At 39.3% G+C, this 21,230-nt stretch overlaps 1 protein-coding gene across 1 annotated transcript; it reads right to left on the minus strand.

Moving 5' to 3' along the window:
• Positions 1-494: 494 nt before the first annotated feature.
• slc38a9 (solute carrier family 38 member 9) lies at positions 495-19,282 on the minus strand. The gene is made up of 15 exons (XM_089020863.1): positions 19,049-19,282; positions 15,921-16,053; positions 8,777-8,906; positions 8,546-8,664; positions 8,404-8,467; positions 8,216-8,309; positions 6,620-6,790; positions 6,346-6,405; positions 5,083-5,292; positions 4,754-4,861; positions 4,000-4,106; positions 3,290-3,403; positions 3,006-3,154; positions 1,340-1,429; positions 495-1,250 (listed from the first exon to the last, which is right to left on the minus strand). The coding sequence occupies exons 2-15, from the start codon at positions 16,019-16,021 to the stop codon at positions 1,085-1,087; spliced, it is 1,683 nt and encodes a 560-aa protein (XP_088876989.1). The 5' UTR covers positions 16,022-16,053; positions 19,049-19,282; the 3' UTR covers positions 495-1,084.
• Positions 19,283-21,230: the final 1,948 nt, after the last annotated feature.

The following is a 21,230-nucleotide window of genomic DNA, read 5'->3' on the forward strand; positions in this document are numbered from 1 at the left end:
TGCCCTGTCCAATGAGGAAGTGGTCAGAATAAGTAGGAAATAGAGAAGGACAAGTTACTGACATATACAGGTGACATCCGACTTACAAACCGGGTTCCGTTCCGACCAAACGGGCGTAAGTCAAAATGGTTGTAAGTCTAAATCCATTCAAAATGTGAAATAGAGACTCGGAGGTTAAATGACTCGCAAACTCCCCCCTCTGGTGCCATCACATGGTCGATTGCTGTGCGAGAGTGAAATGCTGGCTGGCTAAAATTGGCGTAGGCGTTGCTGACATAACATTCTTGCTTGATGTACAGTCTCAGCTGTTTCCAGAGTACTGAAACTCTGTTGTTGTATTTTACACTTCAAAATGTGTAATTTTCATTGTGAGACAGGTCTGGACTGCTGGCAGTCCAGTCAAGTCAAGTACCAGCATTCATTTACTACAAAGCATGCAGAACATGCAGAATGTGATATTCCCTATTTTTCTTCAATAAAAGGTAACAATACACTTCATTCAAGTTGAGATTTATTACACTGATGTTCCCTTTGTCTTTTCATGCATTGCAAACAATGGTACGATATAGTAAAGAAATTAAATACTCAACACAAAATAAAGGATTCCAGAATTATTTTAACATGGGTTACAAAATGTCAGGTATTTTTTAAAAACGGATACAGTCTGGCATTGACAAAGCATACAATTTAGTCAAAAGGATTCAGTCATCGATATTAATATACTCTGTTATACTGATATCATACAACTGTCAAGCCATCCATACACATTGATTCCATGGAAAGTGATAAGAAATGTGTAAATTTGCAATCCCTTTGAGTCTCCTGCTCTAACCGACCTTAAGACTGAGAAAAACAATTCAGACTCTGTAGGTGATGAATCCCTATGACGCGTTTGAGCAGGAATAATCAAACATCTCAAGTTACTACCTTCACGTCACCTTTTATCACATTACAATCCTACTGGCTGAAGACAGAAGATAACAATATTATGTCATTGAATTCAGGTGGTTTTGTAAATGTTTTTTTTTACTAGAGACATTTTAAAAATCTATCATGTTTTAATCCTGCCAGGGAAGACATGAATTTACATCAAGAACTGAGCCACCAAGTTAGTTATACCTAGCAAGATAAGAAAACTGTGAAAGATCGCTGACGGCCAGCGGAGGGCGCCCCGTCGTCTCAAGGCAATCATGTGGATCAAGGAGGGGAATACAAACACTAAAGCCAAGCCACATGTTGCGCCAGAAAACCTGCAACAAGAAACCATTGCAAGAAAGTCACTAAGTCACTCATTTTTGGCAACCTGGTCAAGGGTGAAAAAAAGAGATATCAAATGTACCGAATAATGGATCCGATGTTGGGATAAAACTTGGCCATCAGGACACCGGCTCCAACAATCAAGACGTTCAGGGTGAGGACATGGAAGAAACTAAAGAGGTAGAAATACGTGAATACAGAAAAATGTTATTTTGAACCCAATAATGAAGCGGTGAATGATTTGGTGAATCCTTTGAATGAGCTGATCTTAAGGATTCAGTCCACTCGAAGAACCGCTGTTCCCCTGGACACGTGGCAAACTGTTCAAATTGAATAAATTCACTCTTAATAAAAGCATCACTATATGCAGTGATACCTTGGCTTACGAACTTAATTAGTTCCCAGAAAGTGTAAGGCGAAAAAAGTGTGTATTCCAAACATTAATTTCCCATAGGGAACCATTAAAATAAGAGGAATCCGTCCCCAAAAAACAATTTTCAACTAAATAAGCCTTAAAACTACACAATATTACCTTATTTTATGTAAAATAAATGTGTCATGGTATTGTAATAAAAGAGATAAACTGTACTGTATAATAAAGTCGTTTTATTTACCTTTGTGATGGTCGTTGATGGCTTGATGGAATGGATAGCTTTTTGCAAAAAGTTCTGGGTTGTACATCTTAGAATTTGTGATATTGCAACAGCAACAGATGCAGGCAGACACACTAGAAACTTCTTTAATAGCTGGTTCCCTTGCTTGTATGTTCTATTCAAATTGTACAGATGGCTTGTGCGGGTTATTTGTGGAGCCTGATTGATGGGATATTTTAACCTTGCAGTCTACACTCTCCCTTTGAACCATCAATAAAGATGCAACGAGTCCAACTTTCACTGTGTTTTCTATACATTTTCTCACCATTTCACTTTTGTTTTTTGTTCCAAGCTCTGTCGTCTCCCTTTCGTGTGTGTGTGTTTCTGTAACCACTCCCCCCCGCTCACTGCTGCGTGTGTCCCCTCCCTCCTCTACCACGGATCTTGACCAATCGTATACGTATAGTATAGTAGACGTGCACATTCCACCATGACGTACGTCTGCTGCTGAGAAGGACGCTTTGATCCTCACCCCTTTCATCTAGAACTGCTTCATGTCACAGAGGGTACAGAAAGTGCTGAAGAACAAATGACTCTGTGTCTTTGTGTTGTCATATTATTTGTCATTTAGTTTTTTTGTTGTTGTTGTTTTTTTTTACTTTGTTACTTCCAGGTTGAGCTGGCGCATGTGGCAGCGATCCCGTGCGCCCGAGCGCCGACGCCCACACGCCTTGGCTCTAGTCCTTGACGCGCCGCGGGTGCCATCACACGGTCGATTGCTGTGCGAGAGTGAGACGCTGGCTGGCTGGCCAAAATTGTCATATGCGTTGCCGGGCTGCTAGCGCCTTGCGGTGCCAGGCGTAGAAGTTAAATTAAAAAAACAAATAGGGTCTGAAGTTCGTGGTCGTAAGTACGGGTGGTCCTAATGTTTTTTTTCCACTAATGACTCATCTAACATATTACCTTTCTTATTTAAGTGATTTTTATCCCAGTCATTCAAACCTTGTAACCTGACAACATAAGATGTCCATCATAGTAACCACTGTCCTTTTTTTTCCCCCCAGGAAACCCGCTTGCTGGCATTTCACTTGTTCAGTCTGAGTCATTATACAATCCAGCCCGTCCACAACAAATACAAAATCCAGAATGTCTTACCTGGGGTAATGATTGCCAAACATCTGTCCCATCATTTGAACTCGTACCAAGTATCCCAGCAAAGGATAGACCGTGATCATTTGGAACAACAGGAAGGAGCGAGCAACAAACACCATCACATCACCGCTGGAGAAATTATCTAAAAAGTTCTGATGGGCAGAAGAACATGAGCAATAGCGAGCTTCACAAAACATTTTATCTGCAAAAGTATTGTTTGGTTTAAGAATAGGAGACAGGTGACAAAGAATTAAGGCATGAATGATCAAAACATTTTTCAGTCTAACCGGTTCAATGCATTCTTTGCTGAGCGGGGGTGATGGAAAAGCAGCAAAAATCAACACCCCCACATAGAGGTACGTCAGCCCAACGAGGAGATAAGCCACAGACAGGTCCCGTACCTGAAAGTATCAAAACTCTGAGTTATTCAGAGTAAATGTTCAATGAAAGCAAAGGTTGTGATCGCGCTAGGGTTCTCATTCCAGTGTCTCATGTGCGGTTAGAATCAGGCGGGCAAATATGTACTCTCACAATTACCGTATTTTCCGGTGCATAAAATGCGCCGGAGTATAAGGCCCACGACCAATGAATGATGTATTTTTAAACGTTTTCCATATATAAGGTGCATCGGAGTACAAGGCGCACCTTCAATGAATGAAAAAAAAAATCCAAATATAATATATAAATCTAAATGTAAGTTTTCCAAAATATAAGGTACATCACATAATAAGGCACTATCGTAGAGGCCGGGGTTACACACTACTATTTCTACAAGGGGAAACAGAGTCGGTGGCCATTGACAGTAGTTGCGAGGCCTGTTGTGGCTCAATATTACTACACATAAAAGATGCACCTGCGTATAAGGTGCAGGGTCATCTTTTGAAAAAAATAAAGGCTTTTGGTTCCGCCTTATACATCGGAAAACATGGTACAATCAGCAGAACAGAATGTAATGCATTTTTACATTCTGGAAAGCCGAGTATAAACAAAGGCTCACGTTATTCTCTTGATGCTTGTTGTTCTTCATCAATGTGATGATACAGTTATGGATGAAGAAAGCCAGCGTGAGGATGCCCGTCAGCTGAGGGAAGAGCAGCCGCAATTCTGAAGGAAGACATATAGAGGTTTGATCTGCATGTTTGTTTTAGCCAACCCTCTGTATTTATCCGGGCTTGGGACCGGCACAAGAAGACTTATGCCCTTTTGTGGCTACAGAACAAGAAACTCGCTCAGTAAAAGGCTCTCGAACACAAAATGGTCATCAGCACAGCAACATTCAAAAAAGCAAAAACTATACTCACCATTTGGATGGCAGGCTGATTGAATACTAAAAAAATTGTCCTTAGGTTCGAGTGTGCGCGCAAATGGTCGTTCGCTTCTGTTCTGTTTCTGTGTCCCCTGCCTACCACCCAAAGACAGCTGTGCGAGGCTCCAGTACTCACCACAACCATAGTGAAGATGAAGCGGTTCAGAAAATAAATGAAATGAATGTTTTTCTGCCACAAAAGATATAAGTCCTATGAAATACCTCAACTGGAAATTGAGGTCAAGTAGTACAAATACTTTTGTGAGTTACTTTATATTGTGCACAGCTGCTGTTGCTTCCCCAGTCAGTCCGTTTTATAAAGACCAACAGTTATCCTTAACACATACCAATGTACGTGTGTCAAAATGTGCTGTAGTACATCACGAATCTACTCAAATGCAGTAGTAAAGTCATCCTCAGTGAAAGGAGAACTTATTTGGAGTACCTGGAACATAGAAGTTTGTAGTGTCAAACCAGTGGAACTCAAGATGGAGGCCAAGACGGGCAGCTTTGATAGTGACCAGAACAATCAGGTAGATCACTGATATGGTGCCTGAACAATGAATGACAAAACATCATGGAATGTACTGCATCTACTTGTATTGAAAATGTTTGCTTTTTTTGTTGTCATGTTTAAGCAGTAATAATAACCAAGATTTGCAGTTTGGTAGGATTATTATATATTTATTTAATTTGATAACTAAAAGGAACTTCTCCAAAACTGTTTCGAGACACAAACCATCATCTGAGACAAATATTCACTTTCAGTCTTACCCAAGAAGGTGAATCTTGCAAAGAAGGAGGCTGATTTGAAGCAAAGGAGTGGCAGCAACAGAACGATAAGGAAGAATGGCACAGTATTGGTTTTGCTCCACCAGCGTTGAAAAGAATGCACATCAGCTGTATGGTTTCCAATGGTACTGATGTAATGTGTGTTGAAAGTGTGGTTCGCCCCAGAGTCAGTATTTGGGTATGGACAGATTACTGGAGGAGAAATAAACAAAGTGTTACAATCTTAACTCGAAGTAGGAACTAAGAAACTAAAACGATTATTTATGAATGTCTCTGTAAGTGCAACATTCACGAGACCCCCGTTTAGTGTTTTTTTCCGAGAATCACACACACACCAAAAATGATTCGCAATTTCAGTTTTTTTGGTCCCTTTTTTTCCGCACTGCAAGGAGCAATGAAAACCATTCCGTTATCCCAGTGTGGTTTATAATCTGATGCCCCTTTTTATATGGTGTCAGTCTACTTCTATTGACCATTGAGTTGTTTCTCTACCATCTCGTCTTGTTTATTAGCAAGAACCAATTGTAACATAAAAGGGTTCTGCCCGATACAGAGTGATTTGCCAAAGCACACTCAGACGACGACTTTGTGAGCTTTGTGCAGACATTATTGAAAGGAAGAAAATACCAAAAGCATCAATAACTAACTACTGACTACTAAACAAAGGAAGGAGACAAGAAAAATGTCAATGGAAATTTAGCATTTTGTGGATGTGAGCCCAGGAGGTTTGTGGACTTTTTTTGTAGAATCAATTGGCTTCACATTTTCCTGACAATTATTGTTTTTTAACACCATTTAAATTTATATGTATTATATGTATCATGTCCATGTTTGCGACCAGCTCGAATGGCTTTGTTATAGCTGCAGGGGTTGGGGAGGCTCTCTATGAATAAAGTTGTGATGCATAGCGTTCCGTTTAGCGTAGTTCCATCTAGTGCAAGGGTGTCAAACTCATTTTTTGCCACGGGCCATATTATAGTTACGGTTTCCTCTCGAGGGCCGTTATGAATTTGGTGAAATCATTAGAATGCTTCATCTCCTCCACAGTCTTCATATTTACTTCATGAAAGCGATACTTGTAGTAACTACCTTATTCGCTGCCGCAGTGGCCAGATGGTGGAGGCAGTGATTACTGATTTAGGAGCAAACTGCAAAGGATTTAAAGTGCTACCCACTATGAAAGGTAAGTGTCTTCACACCACTTTTGCTGTTCATCAAATTTGAATATGTTTATTTCTGTCTTACCTCTATCCGTTCCATTGGTTCCAAACTCTGAATTGGACATGTTAACATGGTGCACGTAGTCTGTAAACAGAAAAAGACATAAATTGGTCAAAACAAATTCATAAATACGTACTCTTAATATCGCAAGTTGCTTTCAAATCCGCATTATGAATATTACACAACACAAGAAAAGAAATTTGCCTGCAACTAAATTTTAACAAAGATTGAAAAAGTTACATGAGGACACAGGTCTAAAATGTTAGGAGTAAACAGCAAAGGATGTTGTTTGTCTTACTGTAGATAAATTGCCCGGTATTGTAGAAGAAGTTGGACATCAGGACCCAATAAACCACCATCGCTCCAATAAGAGAAACCATTGAAAAGACTAAGCTGGACCACTGGCCAAACTTGCCAAAATAATACCGACAAACATCAGGAAATTCCCAGTCGGATGTATCCACGTAGGCTGTGGAAAAACAAAGACATGGTGGTGACAAATATTTTATAGTATTAAGACAGAGTTGTTAATTCAGAATCAGAAAGCCTTTAATAGCCCCACAGTGCGGAAATTTGAAATTGGCTCCATCTTTAGTGTGTCATATAAAACTCACCTTTCCTGAACCAGTCAGATAACATATCGTTATGCTGAATTTGGCCAAGGTGAAGTATAAGTCTTACTGAGTATATGTCTGGAGTTTTAAGTTGTATGTTGGGGGGAAATGATATATGACAAGATCTAACACCAAGAACATGTTATCTTGAAAGGCAAATAAAATTAAAAATAAAGAACAGGCTAGTGTTACACGATGCACAAACAACAAACCGAGAATGCCCATTTTATGTTCACATCTTTTTTTTCTCCCAGTTTTTCAGATAAGTATAGCAGAAAGAATATCCATCCATCCATCTTCCAGACAACTTTATCCTCATTAGGGTCACGGGGGGACGCTGGAGCCTATCCTAGCCGTCTTTGGGCAATAGGCAGGGGACACCCTGAATTGTTTGCAAAACCCAATTCCAACAGTGTTGGTAAGGACAGACCTCAATGATTTGCATGTGAAACCGACAGTGAATTAAATGCACAAAGACAAGATATTTAATGTTCAAACTGCTAAACTTAATTGTTTTTAGCAAATCATTAATTTATATGGCTACAACAAAAAAATATGGGAGATGATGTGAACCACTGTGTTTCATCACCTCTTAACAACATTCAATAAACTTTTGGGTCTTGATCACATTAATTGTTGAAGCTTTAAAGGTGGAATATTTTCGAATTCTTGTTTGATTGACAGCTTTGGAAGATTTTAAAAAAATAATAGACCCAGAACACCTTTTCACTTTGCAGCAGCTGTTTGTAGATGAGCTCAGCCTAGAAAAGTCAGCCGTATTTCTGGCTGTTGTTGATAAATATCTTGTGCTTTGCATAGTTCAGTTTTAAAGTGTACTTCGGAAAGTTGTGTTCAACTACTGACGATGGTTTTCTGAAGTGATCCTGGGCCAATGTGGTGATATTCTCTCTTTACACACTTATATCAGTTTTCCATGCAGAGGGGAATCAAGGTCAGGGTTATTCAATATTCATACTTGCCACTATTTTTTGAATGACTGAACAATTTGGGGAAGCTCCTTTTATTCCCGTTCACCTGTGGGATGTTCCAAACAGGTGTTTGATGAACATTCATCATGTCTTTTTTTGTCATCTGAACCAGCTTTTTTGGAAGGTGTTCCAGTCATAAAACAATAAGTTGATGATTATTTACTTCAAATAGGAGTTCATCAATTTGAACATTAACACGTCTTGTCTTTGTAGCACAAGACGTGTGTGTATGTATGTATGTATGTATGTATGTATGTATTTAAATTTGAGAGAGACATTTGTGAAACTCACGTATTGCCTTTGGTGATTTGAGCACAATGTAACAACAGTAGAGCATAAGTAATCCTACAAAGATAAGGATGAGGATCCCAAGAGTGAAACCAGCCTAAAGAAGAAAACAAGGACATTGTTGGCACATTTTTAACATGTCGGAGAAACAGTGAAATGTTTGATATTTAAAATCAACCTGTTTGTTTTACCTGCTTTATACCCCAAGGCATACTGAGGATGGACGTACCCATCATTGTGTTCCATATTGCAAATCTGCAATTAATGTAGACCAAAGTAATGACATCGGGTGGGAAAGCGACTGATTCAATTAAAGATGGCACGAGGGCTTACATTGTGATGATACTATGGTTTTTAGCCATGTGGTCCTTGCCAGACACCTTAAAAGCCGTCCCCAATGGGCTGTAGATGTAGATTTCTTCTGTTCTGGGGATAACATGGTTGGGAGGACTCTAAAGGACCATGGGTGGGTTGGCACCACGACAACAAAGTACAGTGTACAAGAGATGAGTTTGTTTCTTGGGTGCCGTTTGTGTAAGATGTGAATTTTCAACTATGACCCACCAGCAGTCGGTCAGAAGAACCAGTTAGTCTGCTATAGTAATGCACTCTGCTGTTGAGGATGGCAGCTTCGGCTGACACACGCTCTTGCGGTTCCTCATCTACAATATTCCGTGGCTCCACGTAGAAAGGTCTAGAAGAAATGGACATACAGTGAAATTAATCACAGTTGATACTTGTCTCATTGTGAGCAGAATTAGGAAAACTATACTTCAGGAATTTCAATAGGGCAAGGGTGTTCTATACGTCGATCGCGATCTACCAGGCACTATTGGTAGATCACATGACAAGATTATGTGACAATGTCATGAACTGACGCTATACAAATAAAGTTAAATTGTTTGGAATAACAATGAGACATCAGCCTATCAGCCATCCCTTCACTTGATTTATACGCCGGAAAACAGTCAGATAACAGTGCACTTTGTGTGCTCAAACAATGCCCCTGAGCGTTGCAAAGTTAACCTTTTTCGCTCGTTTTTTCCTCTGTAACGTAAGATAGGGTATAAAAATGAGTGGAGGAGCTGGACAAAGAAGAAAAAAAACACTTCTGACCTACATGGCACTTCGGATTATAAAACGCACAGAATAAGATGCATCCACTAGATCAGGGGTCGGGAACCTATGGCTCGCGAGCCATATATGGCTCTTTTGATGATTGCATATGGCTCGCCGATAAATATTACATATTATAATACATATAGTCGTTTTTTTCGTCGTTCATTTCCCGTTGGGGCTGCAGTTGGCGAAAAGCTCCATTTTGATTGGATGACACTGACCTAGACTGGCCGAAAGCGCCATGTTAATTGGATGATAGTGGCCGTCATGTTGAAACAGGTAAACGCCCAACTAGTGCACTTCAGCGTGAAAGCACCGGAGCATTAGAGGAGAGAAAATGTTCTGATTCTAATTTGCAATGAAACAATACCATCGATGAAACAGTTGAATGTCAGTGACATTTTAACAAGCCCCATGTTAACGTAGTAGATTGCAGATAGCAAGTGTGGAAGCTTATGAGCCGTGTGCAGGCTAGCTAGCAGTAACTTCGCCTCTGGACCGGCAAATTGAATTTCATTCCGATCGTTTTCCTGGATTTTTACCAAACACGAGGAACGGAAAACCATCCATGTTAACGGTGAGTACTATCACAAAGTTATTTTAAATAATACATTTTGATATTTTGTTGAAAACTGGCCGCGCACGCGAGCGTTGGTATGTGCGCGCGCGCGCGCGCGTGCGTGTGGCTCTCGCTGAAAAACATTTCTAAATATTTTACTTTTATGGCTCTCTTAGTTCAAAAGGTTCCCGACCCCTGCACTAGATGATGCTATGCTAAACGGCGTGCAATAAAATACAATACATCTTTATTGATATGGAGGGCCCCATAACCTTTCGCTTCTGTGATGTGATGCCTGAGTCTTTAACTGAAAAAGTGTGACTGCACGAGGTACCTAAATGTCAAAATTAATTGATTTCCAGCAACAACCACAGAAAATCAAAAATCCTTTTAAGGCTTTTTCAGAGAACTCATTTTCCTTTCGGCTTTAGCTTTTATGTCGGTTACGTCGGATGCCCTTCCTGACACAACCCTCTGTATTTATCCTGGCTTTTTCAGAGAACTAAAGTTAGAAAATACATAAAAATACTATTGAAGAAATATCTAACAACTAACTAACCCTCCATGGGTTCTTCACAGAAGAAAGCCAGGAAATAAATGATACCATTTATGAAAAAAATAATTATCAACTTTGCTCTGACAAAGTTTATGCATGCTTGCTGGTGTATTAGGTAGTGAATTAGAAACCCATTCTTCCATCTCCCTGTAATTTCCTTTATTTGAGTGGCATTTGATCATTCTGTTTGAGATACGCTCAAGAAAATGCCAACAGCATACCTGCCAACTTTTGAAACCAGAAAAGCCTAGCGATATGCCCGGGGTGCAGGGGCCGCAGGCCCCGTTCGGTCCAGGGGACAGGGGGTGCCCCCCTGAAGCCAAATGATTTTTAATATTAGAGCTACTTAAAATGAGGCTAAAACACCATACAAATGTTGATCAATGTCAAATATATACTTGTGGAAAAAAACTAGATTTCAACTTGTCAATCATGAAAATATGTTTGCTAGTATTTTAAGAAAACAAAACAAAAATAGTGTGCTCTGTACTCTATTTTCCACACTATTAGGTGCATCTAAAAGCATTCAATGTTATCAAAAAGTGACAGTCTGCCCTCTAATATGCACCTCCTATTGCAAATGAGATCTTTATATTTTAGGTCAAGGGTGTCAATCTCATTTTATCCCAAGGCCACATTGTAGTTAAGGTTTCCTCTCGTGGGCCATTATGAATTTGGGGAAACCATTAGAATGTTTCATCTGCTCCACAAAGCACATATTGAACGCACAACAAATTAATGCATCACTAGTTTTTAAATCTGAAGTCAAGAATAATAACAGTTGTTGTGGTTTACAAACAATAATTTGAAATTTTGGTTCGGACTTTAGCAAGCATCATGGCACCTGACATGCTTGATTTTCTTTCGTGGGTCGAATAAAATGATGAGGGGGGGCCAGATTTGGCCCCTGGGCCTTGGCTTTGACACCTGTGTTTTAGGGGGTTTGGTCTTTGGTTCACCATTAAAAAAGGGAGTTGGATTAAAAGCTTTCAAATACACAAAACATGTTAATAAATAAGCATTGCTGTTTCAAATGTCCAAGAGTGTATTGGCACATTAATGTTAAATAGTAAATAATAAATAATTAAATAGTTAGAAGAGATGTTTTGAAAGTTAGTCAGCCGGTGTGAGATTCCCAACCAGATTAAAGTTCCTGAGAAACTTCTAATGCAGTTGTCATCGGTGAGTAATGCACATTAGCAATTGTATGTCAAGTAAATTCCTGGAAAGCCAACTTGAAGAAAATACAGAGTATATTATTTGGCAACACACAATTAAAAAAAAACATGTGCATTGCCATGAACTCTCACTAGAGTTGTATGGTGTCCATTTTTTTCAATTCCCACAAGCGAGTCTGTCTGAATCAATCATCAACATATCAGTAAAGATACAGATATCACACATATATAAAATGTGTTATGTATTATTATGAGGTGCTGTGTTACAATACTATGAGAAAATTTATGTATTTCGCCTCGCCTCCTCATAACATATTTGTCGCATACAATGGCCTGTACAGATAGCCAGTGGTGGGCCGTGCATATAACCCGTGGGCCTTCAGTAGTGCTAAATCTGAATCAATCCACAGCTGCGAAATAGCAGTGGGCTGCAGGTTGATCAGGGCCCAAAGTTGAAAAAAGTGAAAGTGATGTGCATCATGGATTATTCCACTTGACCTCATGGACTCAGAACTTAATCAAAGAGTGCTGGCGCAACATGACAATTGTCAATCCATGTGGTCGTGCATCTGACACATTGGATTGGATTGGATATGCCTTTATTAGTCTCACAGTGGAGAAATTTACATTTCACAGCAACAAAGTGATGAAAGGAATGAAAGTAGAAAAACAAAATACATGAGCTGCTGGAAAGGCAGCCACTCTCGCGGCGCCGTCTTGAAGTCAAAATAACAACAACAAAAAAACATAAACACTTCTCAAGGGCACCTCATCGACAGCTTCACTTAGCAGTCAGTTTGTGGTGCTTATCAGAAGTCAAAGAAAGAATATAATGTCAATGCAGTTTTGCTTGACTTTCAACTTGGCATAGTGCCAAACAAAGTCTCAAATAGTATCGTGGTTGCTGCCGGGCTGGGTCTGTAAACTGCGCTGACATCAATTCACAGAACAGCTCTTGATTCGAATTCATTTTCACTTGTTGGATGGACGGGCAACTAAAGAAAAAATGTTCAAAATGAAGTGGACATATATAGCCATGTCCAGAAACATTGCTCATCTGTCAGAAATATGTTTCATACTTGACCGAGTTCGTAGACGCCGCTTGAAGGCAAACGGTTCAACGGATCTGTGTCACATGCGGCATCCTGCTGACGACAGCAAAGACTGTCAGTTTGCTATTGTTTTTGCACGCATACGACTTCCTCAAGGTTACACAATAGATTCAAGCAAAACGCTGATTTGCGAAACTGCTGACCACTTTCAAATAATTGAGAAGACTTTGACTTGGTAAGGTGTGTGGATGAGGAAATACTTCAAGCGATTATAAAGATACTCAAGTTGAAAGACCCCAGGGAACAATGTGTTAGTCAAAGCAGAAACTAAAGCTGCTCAGACTGATTTAAATTCACATTTAATGCTGCATGACATTCTTGGCATCTTAATCTGATTATTGAAAATTAATTCCATGACCCGTATTTCTTCCCCTTGTATTAAAATACAGATTCGAAGTGTACACACCCCTAAATGCATGCCAGTTTTTTTATATAAAAATGCAAACAATGACAAAAAAAGTGGGGGTAGAGGTAATCCAGAGATGTTGTTGCAGAGGTGCACAGCTTGTAATAACTGAGTATGTGCCGATGCTTCAACACATAGTCATGATAAAAATGCTCAAAATTGACAGGAAGTCAAATCTCCTAAATGCCACCTTTCCTTTACTTTTTTGATTGAGTCATCAGGTCAAGGAGAGATGAAAGGGGCACTACTTGGGAACACAGGAGATCACAGCACTCAGGAGAGCACAATTTATTGAACTTTATTTTTAAATGCTGTCATCGTGTGACAGCAAAGATTGCTGATCTAAGGCTGGTCACCGGACATAATCCGCAAAACTACCTTCTTAATAATACGGCTGAAAGAAGTGTGTTTCCCGAAAAAATACATAATTCAATAATTCCACCGATCTAAAAGCATTTTTACGACCATTCAAAAAAAGACATAGATACTACCATAATTTCCGAATTATAAATCTCTAAGGAGCATAAATCGCACCATCATAATAAAGAAGACACTAACACAGTTGTCTTTATTTTTTCATAAGGTCATAAAAGTCATATTCATGGTGCAATATCTTATATATCTTTTTTCATCTGAAAAAGCTTACATTTAAAGGGGAGTGTACACTTTCATTCATTGTGGAATTTGGTTTGGTACTTTGAATGAAATTATTGTGACTGATTAATTCCTTCATTCGTTTACTTGAATTGATTAATTCAGTCTTTTTTATTCCTTCATTCATTTTCTGAACCGCTTTATCCTCAATAGGGTCGTGTTGGGAGTTATCTTCGGGCGGTAGGCAGGGAAAAGCGGTTGCTAGCCAACGCGGGGCACACAGAAAGAAAAAAACAATACACACTCACACTTAGGGACTATTTGGAGTGGTTAGTCAGCCTCCCATGCATGTTTTTGTCATGTGTGCGGAAATTGGAGGACTTGGAGAAAATCCATGCAAACACGGGAAGAACATGCAAACTCCACGCGGAGGCCGGAGTTGTCATCGAAGCCAGTACCTCTGCTTTGTGAAGTCAACATGCTAACCACTCGAATATTGGGCCACCCAGTGTTTTTTTTATAATTATAATAACATTATTTTGATTATCATTATAAGTTTCTTCTCCCAATGCATACATAAATTGATCTGAATAATATTTCCCTGGGGGAATGTGACAAAGTGGAATATTGTATGTCGGTCAAATAACTTCCTGCAGTCAAGTGTAAAAACAAGTTATGATTGATACACCAAAGTTTAAAAACACTCTTGACTTTTGTTGTGACTAGGATGTTGCATCATTGTCCAAAGATGAGAAGGTTTCTTCAGCCGTCATCTGTACTTTTTTGAAGGTGTCGGACGTTCAAAAAAAGTACAGATGACGGCTGAAGAAGCCTTCTCATCGATGGACCACTCCTGTACGACTGAGAGCTTACACAGATGCATCATTGTCCAATGTGTCAAAATATTTCACTGCTTTAGTTGTATAGTAGTTGTTTGTATAGAGAATGAAACCATTTTACACACGCGTAAACAGTTTAACGTTAGGCTGAGAGCGTCAACCTTGGTGTTGCGTTTTGTTTTTGGTGTGGAGATGGTATGCAGCTTCTAAATGCATGCAAGTTATTTAGTCTGCAATGTCTATTGAGGGTGCAGAATGTGTGAGCGCTTTTCCAGGAAAAAACTACAGTGATACCTCGGCTTACGAACGCTTTAGCTAACAAACTTTTCGCCTTAAATTCGAGAGAATATGATCCTGGCATATGAACTAGCTTTCGGGAAACACACGGAGCGCCACAATGACTGGTGGACTAGTTTTCGGCGGAAGAACACCAAACCACACGGCCGAACAGCGCCACCGTGGCTGCCGTACAACGTTTCCACACCCACCTTCTTTGAGTGCACTCAGTAAAGGCGTGGTTTGTTATGAAGTGGATACTTTTGCTTTTTTGGCACCGAAAAAGACCCAACCACAGGCTAGTGTTAAGCCGAAGAGGACACAAAAGAAAATTATGGTCGAGCAGAAAAAGGAGATAATCGAAAAACACGAACGAGGAGTGCGTTTGTGTGACTTGGCGTCCCAGTACCAGTATGCTAAGTCGACCGTTGCTACGTGTGGCTAAGGGTGTTTCTGTGTAGCAACGGTCTCAGGCAATAGAAGAGGTTGAAAACTGGTTGATTTGGATGAACGAAAAGCAGCTAGTAGGGGACAGTGTGTGAGGGTATTGTCGCCGAGAAAGCACGGCAACTTCACTTGGATATCATCAAGAGGCAACCACATCAACGACCAGCACAAAGGTAAATAAACCAACTTTATTATACAGTACAGTTTATTTCTTTAATTACAATACAATATCACATTTATTATACATAAATAAGGTATATGTTGTGTAGTTTTAAGGCTTATTTAGTAGAAAATTATGTTTTATGGGGACCTGGAAACGGATTATTCTCATTTTTAATGGTTTCCTATCGGAAATTAATTTTTGGAAGACACTTTTCGCCTTACGTGTGTAAGAACCAATTACGTTGGTAAGATGAGGTATCGCTGTATTATGAATCTGTCACAGTGTTGGTTCATACGAGAATATGGCGCGTGTGGCTGCCGCTGCTCAACCACGGGAAAACTTATCCTGTGACTGTAAAGTGACCTTGAGAGTTTTGAAAGGCGCTTATAAATGAAATGTATTATTATTATTATTATTATTATTAGTATTATTAATGGGTTGTGGCCCAGTGCAACATACCTTTTAGCTCTAGAATCCAGTGAGTCTGTTGAGCCTCTGTGCTGCGAGAAGCTCCCTCCAGTCTGCTCCGAGCTTAGCAGAGGCCTGCTGTCGTCCTCCATGATCTTGATTAGGCCCTGACAACTCCCATCACCTGACCGAGACGAATGTGTCATAAAGTTAACAAGTGACTGAAAAGGATTATGTCATCAAACATCACAGAGGAACAATAACACAATTTGTGCAGTATAGTCAGAAGTGATTTTATTCTGCATTTTTTGCTTCCCATTTGACACGTACAACACTTTCACTCAGATTGGCTTTGAGTTGCTGAATCTGAGTGATGGATGGGAAATTAAGGAGTGTAAAACATACTGATGCAGGATGCAGATTACTATATCTTTTGCACTACAAGGCGCTTCAGGTTACAAAGGGCACCCTCAATGAATGGCCCATTTCAAAACCCTTTTCATATATAGGGAGCACTGCATTAGAAGGCATATAGAATAGAAACTACAATAATGGCTGCAGTTACAATTCATTCACGAGATGCAGTGGCACAAAAGGGAATACAATACAATGCACTGCTTCATTTATATAGAGCAAAGCCATTAAGAACTGGTGATGAACACGGATATCAAACATGCAAATACAAACGAAATTACAAAAAAAGACATGACAGATAAAACTTAAAAGGACAACCGACGTCTCCGGACAAGTTGTGTCCGTAAGTTGTAAAATGGCTTCAAATGACTTCTACTGAGCGTATTTTACAAAGATTCCACTGCATATATCTATATTTTACATTTTAAGACTCATGCTGAATATTCCGGAAGTCTTGTTTTTGAGTTGGTGACGAGTCCGTACGTGACGTCACTGAAGGAACGCCCTTGACCGAAAAAAAGGACACATTGTAGCAGTCCTTCCATCACGTCAATGCTTATTTAGTCTGAAAACCTCGTGTTGCACCAGAAAGAGCCAGAAGAGGGCATCCAAGCTCCATGTAAGGAATTTATCAGCTTGTGGAAACGGGCTGATTCATTCTTCACAGGAGCTCGGTGCCCATTTTCTGCCTCTTTTTGGGTGAGACATTTCCCCCCAATGTCGCACGGAATAAATTCTTGAATCGATTGCAAACATGTATGCTTTCCTCTTCAGAACTATTTGAATCATATTCATAACTGGATGTGTAACAAGAAAGCATTTTCTCCGAATCTGAAGCCATTGTTTTGATTCACTAGCAATGCAAGACGTCTTGGCGTGACGTCACGAACTGGGGGCGGGACTTTCTGAAAATGCCCGATTTCGCAGCTGAATTTTTTGCAGATTTTGGACACTTTAAGTCATTTTTATTGGTGTTTTGCATTTGAATAAAAATATCATACTGCGTGTTTTGGGTATTTTAGATGCTATAAAACGTTTTTCTGATGTCAGTTAGGAAACAAAAAGTGATGTCGGTTGTCCTTTAACAAGACAATGTGTTCAACAAAAAGGCACACAAACTTCATGGGCTCACACCCACAAAGTGCTAAATTCGAAGACCTTCTGGTCTCCTTTGGTTTAGTCAGTCGTTCACTATGTTTTTGGTATTACGTATCTTCATTTGAAAATTGTTAGACAGAGCTCTCAAAGTAGTTGTCTGTTTGAGTTTTTTGTTGGTGAATGCACATGTCAATTAGTGCCAGACAGTAGCCTTTTACGTTACAATTAGCTACTGCTAATAATCGTCACTAGATTTCATAGGAATACTAACAGGGACATAACGCATTGGGCAAAATAAAGAGACGGTGTAGTATCATACACAAGGTGCTAAAATACGTTAAAATAAGTGATTTTCAATTGGTGAAGGACTCAACACACTTAAAATATACTAGTTATGTAGCGACACTGCTAAAAACAGAAGAATGTTTTAAAATAGACCCAATTAGATCTCAAACCAACCGGTTAGATGATCTTTACAAACCACTTACTGTTGTGCATTTCTCCAATAAAAGACGATTTGATAGGTATCGTATATATGGGGGGAGACATGAACAAGGATGTCATCAACTGTTATCTATGGGACTGGTGAGCTATCACCAGTTGTTTGATGATTGGCTTGGCTCACGACTTTCATCCAAGTGCTGATTTTGTAGACCTTCGTTGATCTTGCTCATAGGCATCGTTCTAACTGTGTTCGTGTTTTGTTCCCATTTCGAATGGTTCTTGTTTGAAGTGTAATCCTGTGTGTTTGTTTTTTTCTTGGTGATTGACTTTTCATTGTCTTTGCATGACAAGTGACTTTGTCAAATGACTGTTGATTATTTTCCCCTACCTTTTGGATTGGATTGGATTTGCCTTTATTAGTCTCACAGTGGAGAAATTTACATTTCACAGCAGCAAAGAAATACATGAGCTGCTGGAAAGGCAGCCACTGTTACTGTTTGTACATCGACCATGGCGGAGGGTTGCAATATAGAGCATTTGAACATGAGTAAAACTCTAAAATATATTTAAAAAGGCAGCAAACAAATATATTCTCGGTTTTTTAATAAACAATCGAATAAGTCTGCTGGGTAGTGACAATTCGTTGCAGCAAACTGCTGTTAATAAAAGCATGTAATTAGAATTGAGGCTCATGAGAATGAGGTCAGAGCTGTTGCAGCACATTGAAAATCTTCAATGCAAAGAAATTGATTTAAGTAGATATTATTAAGAAATGTTGCGCTGTTCTCTTTGTCTTCTCTGTAATGCCGTACAATATCAAATAGCACATTCCGCAATCTCCAGTGCTATCGACATTATTTTATCATCCTTGCTGTCATTGTCCTTTATCGAGCATCTTTACCAATTACAAAGATTTAGGTGAGAAAATCCAATCAATTTGTTCCATTGTGTGTAAGCCGATTTATATATACTGTGTGTATATATATATATATACACGGTGCCTAAAGTTCATAGTCGTTGCTCAGCGGTGTCAACATTTCTTCAATTTTGTAAATTCATATTGTTTAGATTCTTAAATACATCGTATTGAGAGCACAGAAGAGAGCAAGCGTTGACTAACATTTGTAAATACGTCATTAGAAATGGAAATTGTGATTATCTTCTCTTATTATACTTGGGCTATCATGCTTTAAAACACACACAGACACATACAAACACCATACCTATGTTTACGATGATGAAATTCTTCCCAGAGGCTTCAGTTCGTCTCAGTTTAGCTGAACGTGGTATCCTTGAACAAAACAGCGGTACAGCACAAAAGTACTGGAAAAGAACTTTTTACGTTCTTGCAACGTTCCAATCGGAGTGCTGAAAATTAACAAATCCGTGTTGTGGTTTTGTCCCCCTTCTTCTTCCGTCCAGCCGCCACGTTTAATTTCTTCTTCTGCTGCAGCTGCTTGCTTTGTCTTCTTCCAGTTCAGTTTTTAAGTGCAGTTGTTGACAATTATGATACGTTACTGCCACCTGTCGGTTAGTGTGCGCGCTCGTCACTATATTTACAATCTACTCTCGTTATCGCAATCTTGTTCTGTGTAACAGGGCCCGGAAAAAAAGATGATAATGCTTAGTACAGTATACTGCCTTATAATTACACAAAATCTGTGACATTATTAACATGGGCATATGTATAGCCGGGCCAAGTTTTGTTTTCATTTACAAGCTAAAGTATTGGAATACATTGCCATTCCATTTGTTTCGGAGCGTGGACAGTGTATCAATACAATTGCCGGGAGGACGTTGCTTTCTGCTTTGACCGTCATGTTTTGTGATTGAGATGATTAAACTCAACCAACACAAGAAAAGCTGCTGTGCATAGTCACCAATGTTGTCATTCGGGAGCCATGTATTTTCAGTGCCCACAAACTTTCAGCAGTATGTCGGAGGAATCTTGACCGTGTTACAGCAGTAGCTCGAGTGATCTTTGGCCTAAGCCTCTCGCCTGCGTCGTATTTGTACCGATTCTCTGGGTTCTTTGTTTTTATAATTATAGTCTGAGTTTTGTTATTCGTTCTTGCTTCACGTGAATTGGATTATTGCATGATTTCTACTGAGCGTATTTTAATAAGATTCCACCTCATATTTTACCTTTTAAGACTCGCTCTGAATATTCAGGAAGTCTTGTTTTTGAGTTGGTGACGAGTCCGTACATGACGTCATGAAAGGACCGCCCCCTGACCGTAAAAAAAGATGCATTGTAGCATCCTTCCATCATGTCAATGTATTTTGCTGTACATGTTTGGTCTGAGAACCGTGTTGCACCCAAAAGCTGCCAGAAGAGGGAGTCCAAGCTCCATATAAGGAATTTATCAGCCTGTGGAAGCGAAGGTGGCCACTGCAGGTCGCCATTTTGTGCCTCTTTTCTGATGATCCATTGTTGCCCCAATGTTGCCTCAAAATGGCATGGAATAAATTCCTTAATCGATTGCAAACATGTATGCTTTCCTCTTCAGAACTATTTGAATCATATTTATAACTGGATGTGTAACAAGAAAGCATATAGGGTGGAGTTAGACACAGTTTTTTTTGTTTCTGGCTCGAGTGAGATTTGCCCACCTTAGTAAGAATAGTTTGGTTTAACGTGCCTTTTGTAAAGCATGAGAAGAAAACATTCCAAATACAGTACTTGATAATTTTGGAAAATGTTTAATAAACAACTTTATTGAAAGAAAATCTTTTTTTCATGTTTCCTGTATTGTTGAGCTCATTGTTTTCCCAAGTCAACAAAAAGACATACTTGATGTTTCATGTTCCATATATTTTGCTACATCAAACCATATCTTCACACATAAACATCTTTATATTAGTAAATGGTAAAGGAAATTGTTCTGTCTTTTAGGATGCAGGCAAAATGTCGATGCCCCTGTAAGGGCCCATGTCATCATTTTCAATGTTAGCCTGGTCCAACTGATTTTTTTTTTAATATGACAAAGTTTGAAATGTGGGAGACCTTTTGAGAACAGCAGTAAGACTTCAATTATTTTCTTTTCCTAATCTGGGCATGCATTTAGCTTGGGTCTAAAGAAGCACCTTTTTCCCCCACTGTATCATTTTTCTGTTATACCAGGACCTAACCAATGGCATGCAGACACTCTAAAACGCTACCGTCTCAATCACCTTTTCTGAACATAGCTTGATTTCAAACATTACATGGCAAGTAATGATAACTGATAAAGTACTTGACATAAAGTGGATGAACGAGTATAGTACAAAACCTGTTTCAATTTTTTTTTCTGTTAAATCATACTGTAACGGAATACGGGACAATCCAATATACGTAACACTTATCCTAAAATGTACACATCTTAACCATGTATTACAGGTCTATTAACCATTAGCAAACAAAAA

This window comes from Hippocampus bargibanti, linkage group LG18, assembly GCF_051943395.1.
Source record: "Hippocampus bargibanti isolate YZ-2025 linkage group LG18, ASM5194339v1, whole genome shotgun sequence".
In the NCBI taxonomy this organism is placed as follows: domain Eukaryota; kingdom Metazoa; phylum Chordata; class Actinopteri; order Syngnathiformes; family Syngnathidae; genus Hippocampus; species Hippocampus bargibanti.

What these genes read in the sequence shown, in the direction of transcription:
- slc38a9 (XM_089020863.1), bottom strand. Translation starts at nt 16,021, where the DNA reads ATGGAGGACGACAGCAGGCCTCTGCTAAGCTCGGAGCAGACTGGAGGG. An exon ending in AACCATAGTATCATCACAAT is followed by an intron (nt 8,468 to 8,545) that starts GTAAGCCCTCGT and finishes CATTAATTGCAG; the next exon opens with ATTTGCAATATGGAACACAA. An exon ending in TACAAACTTCTATGTTCCAG is followed by an intron (nt 4,107 to 4,753) that starts GTACTCCAAATA and finishes GTCTTCCTTCAG; the next exon opens with AATTGCGGCTGCTCTTCCCT.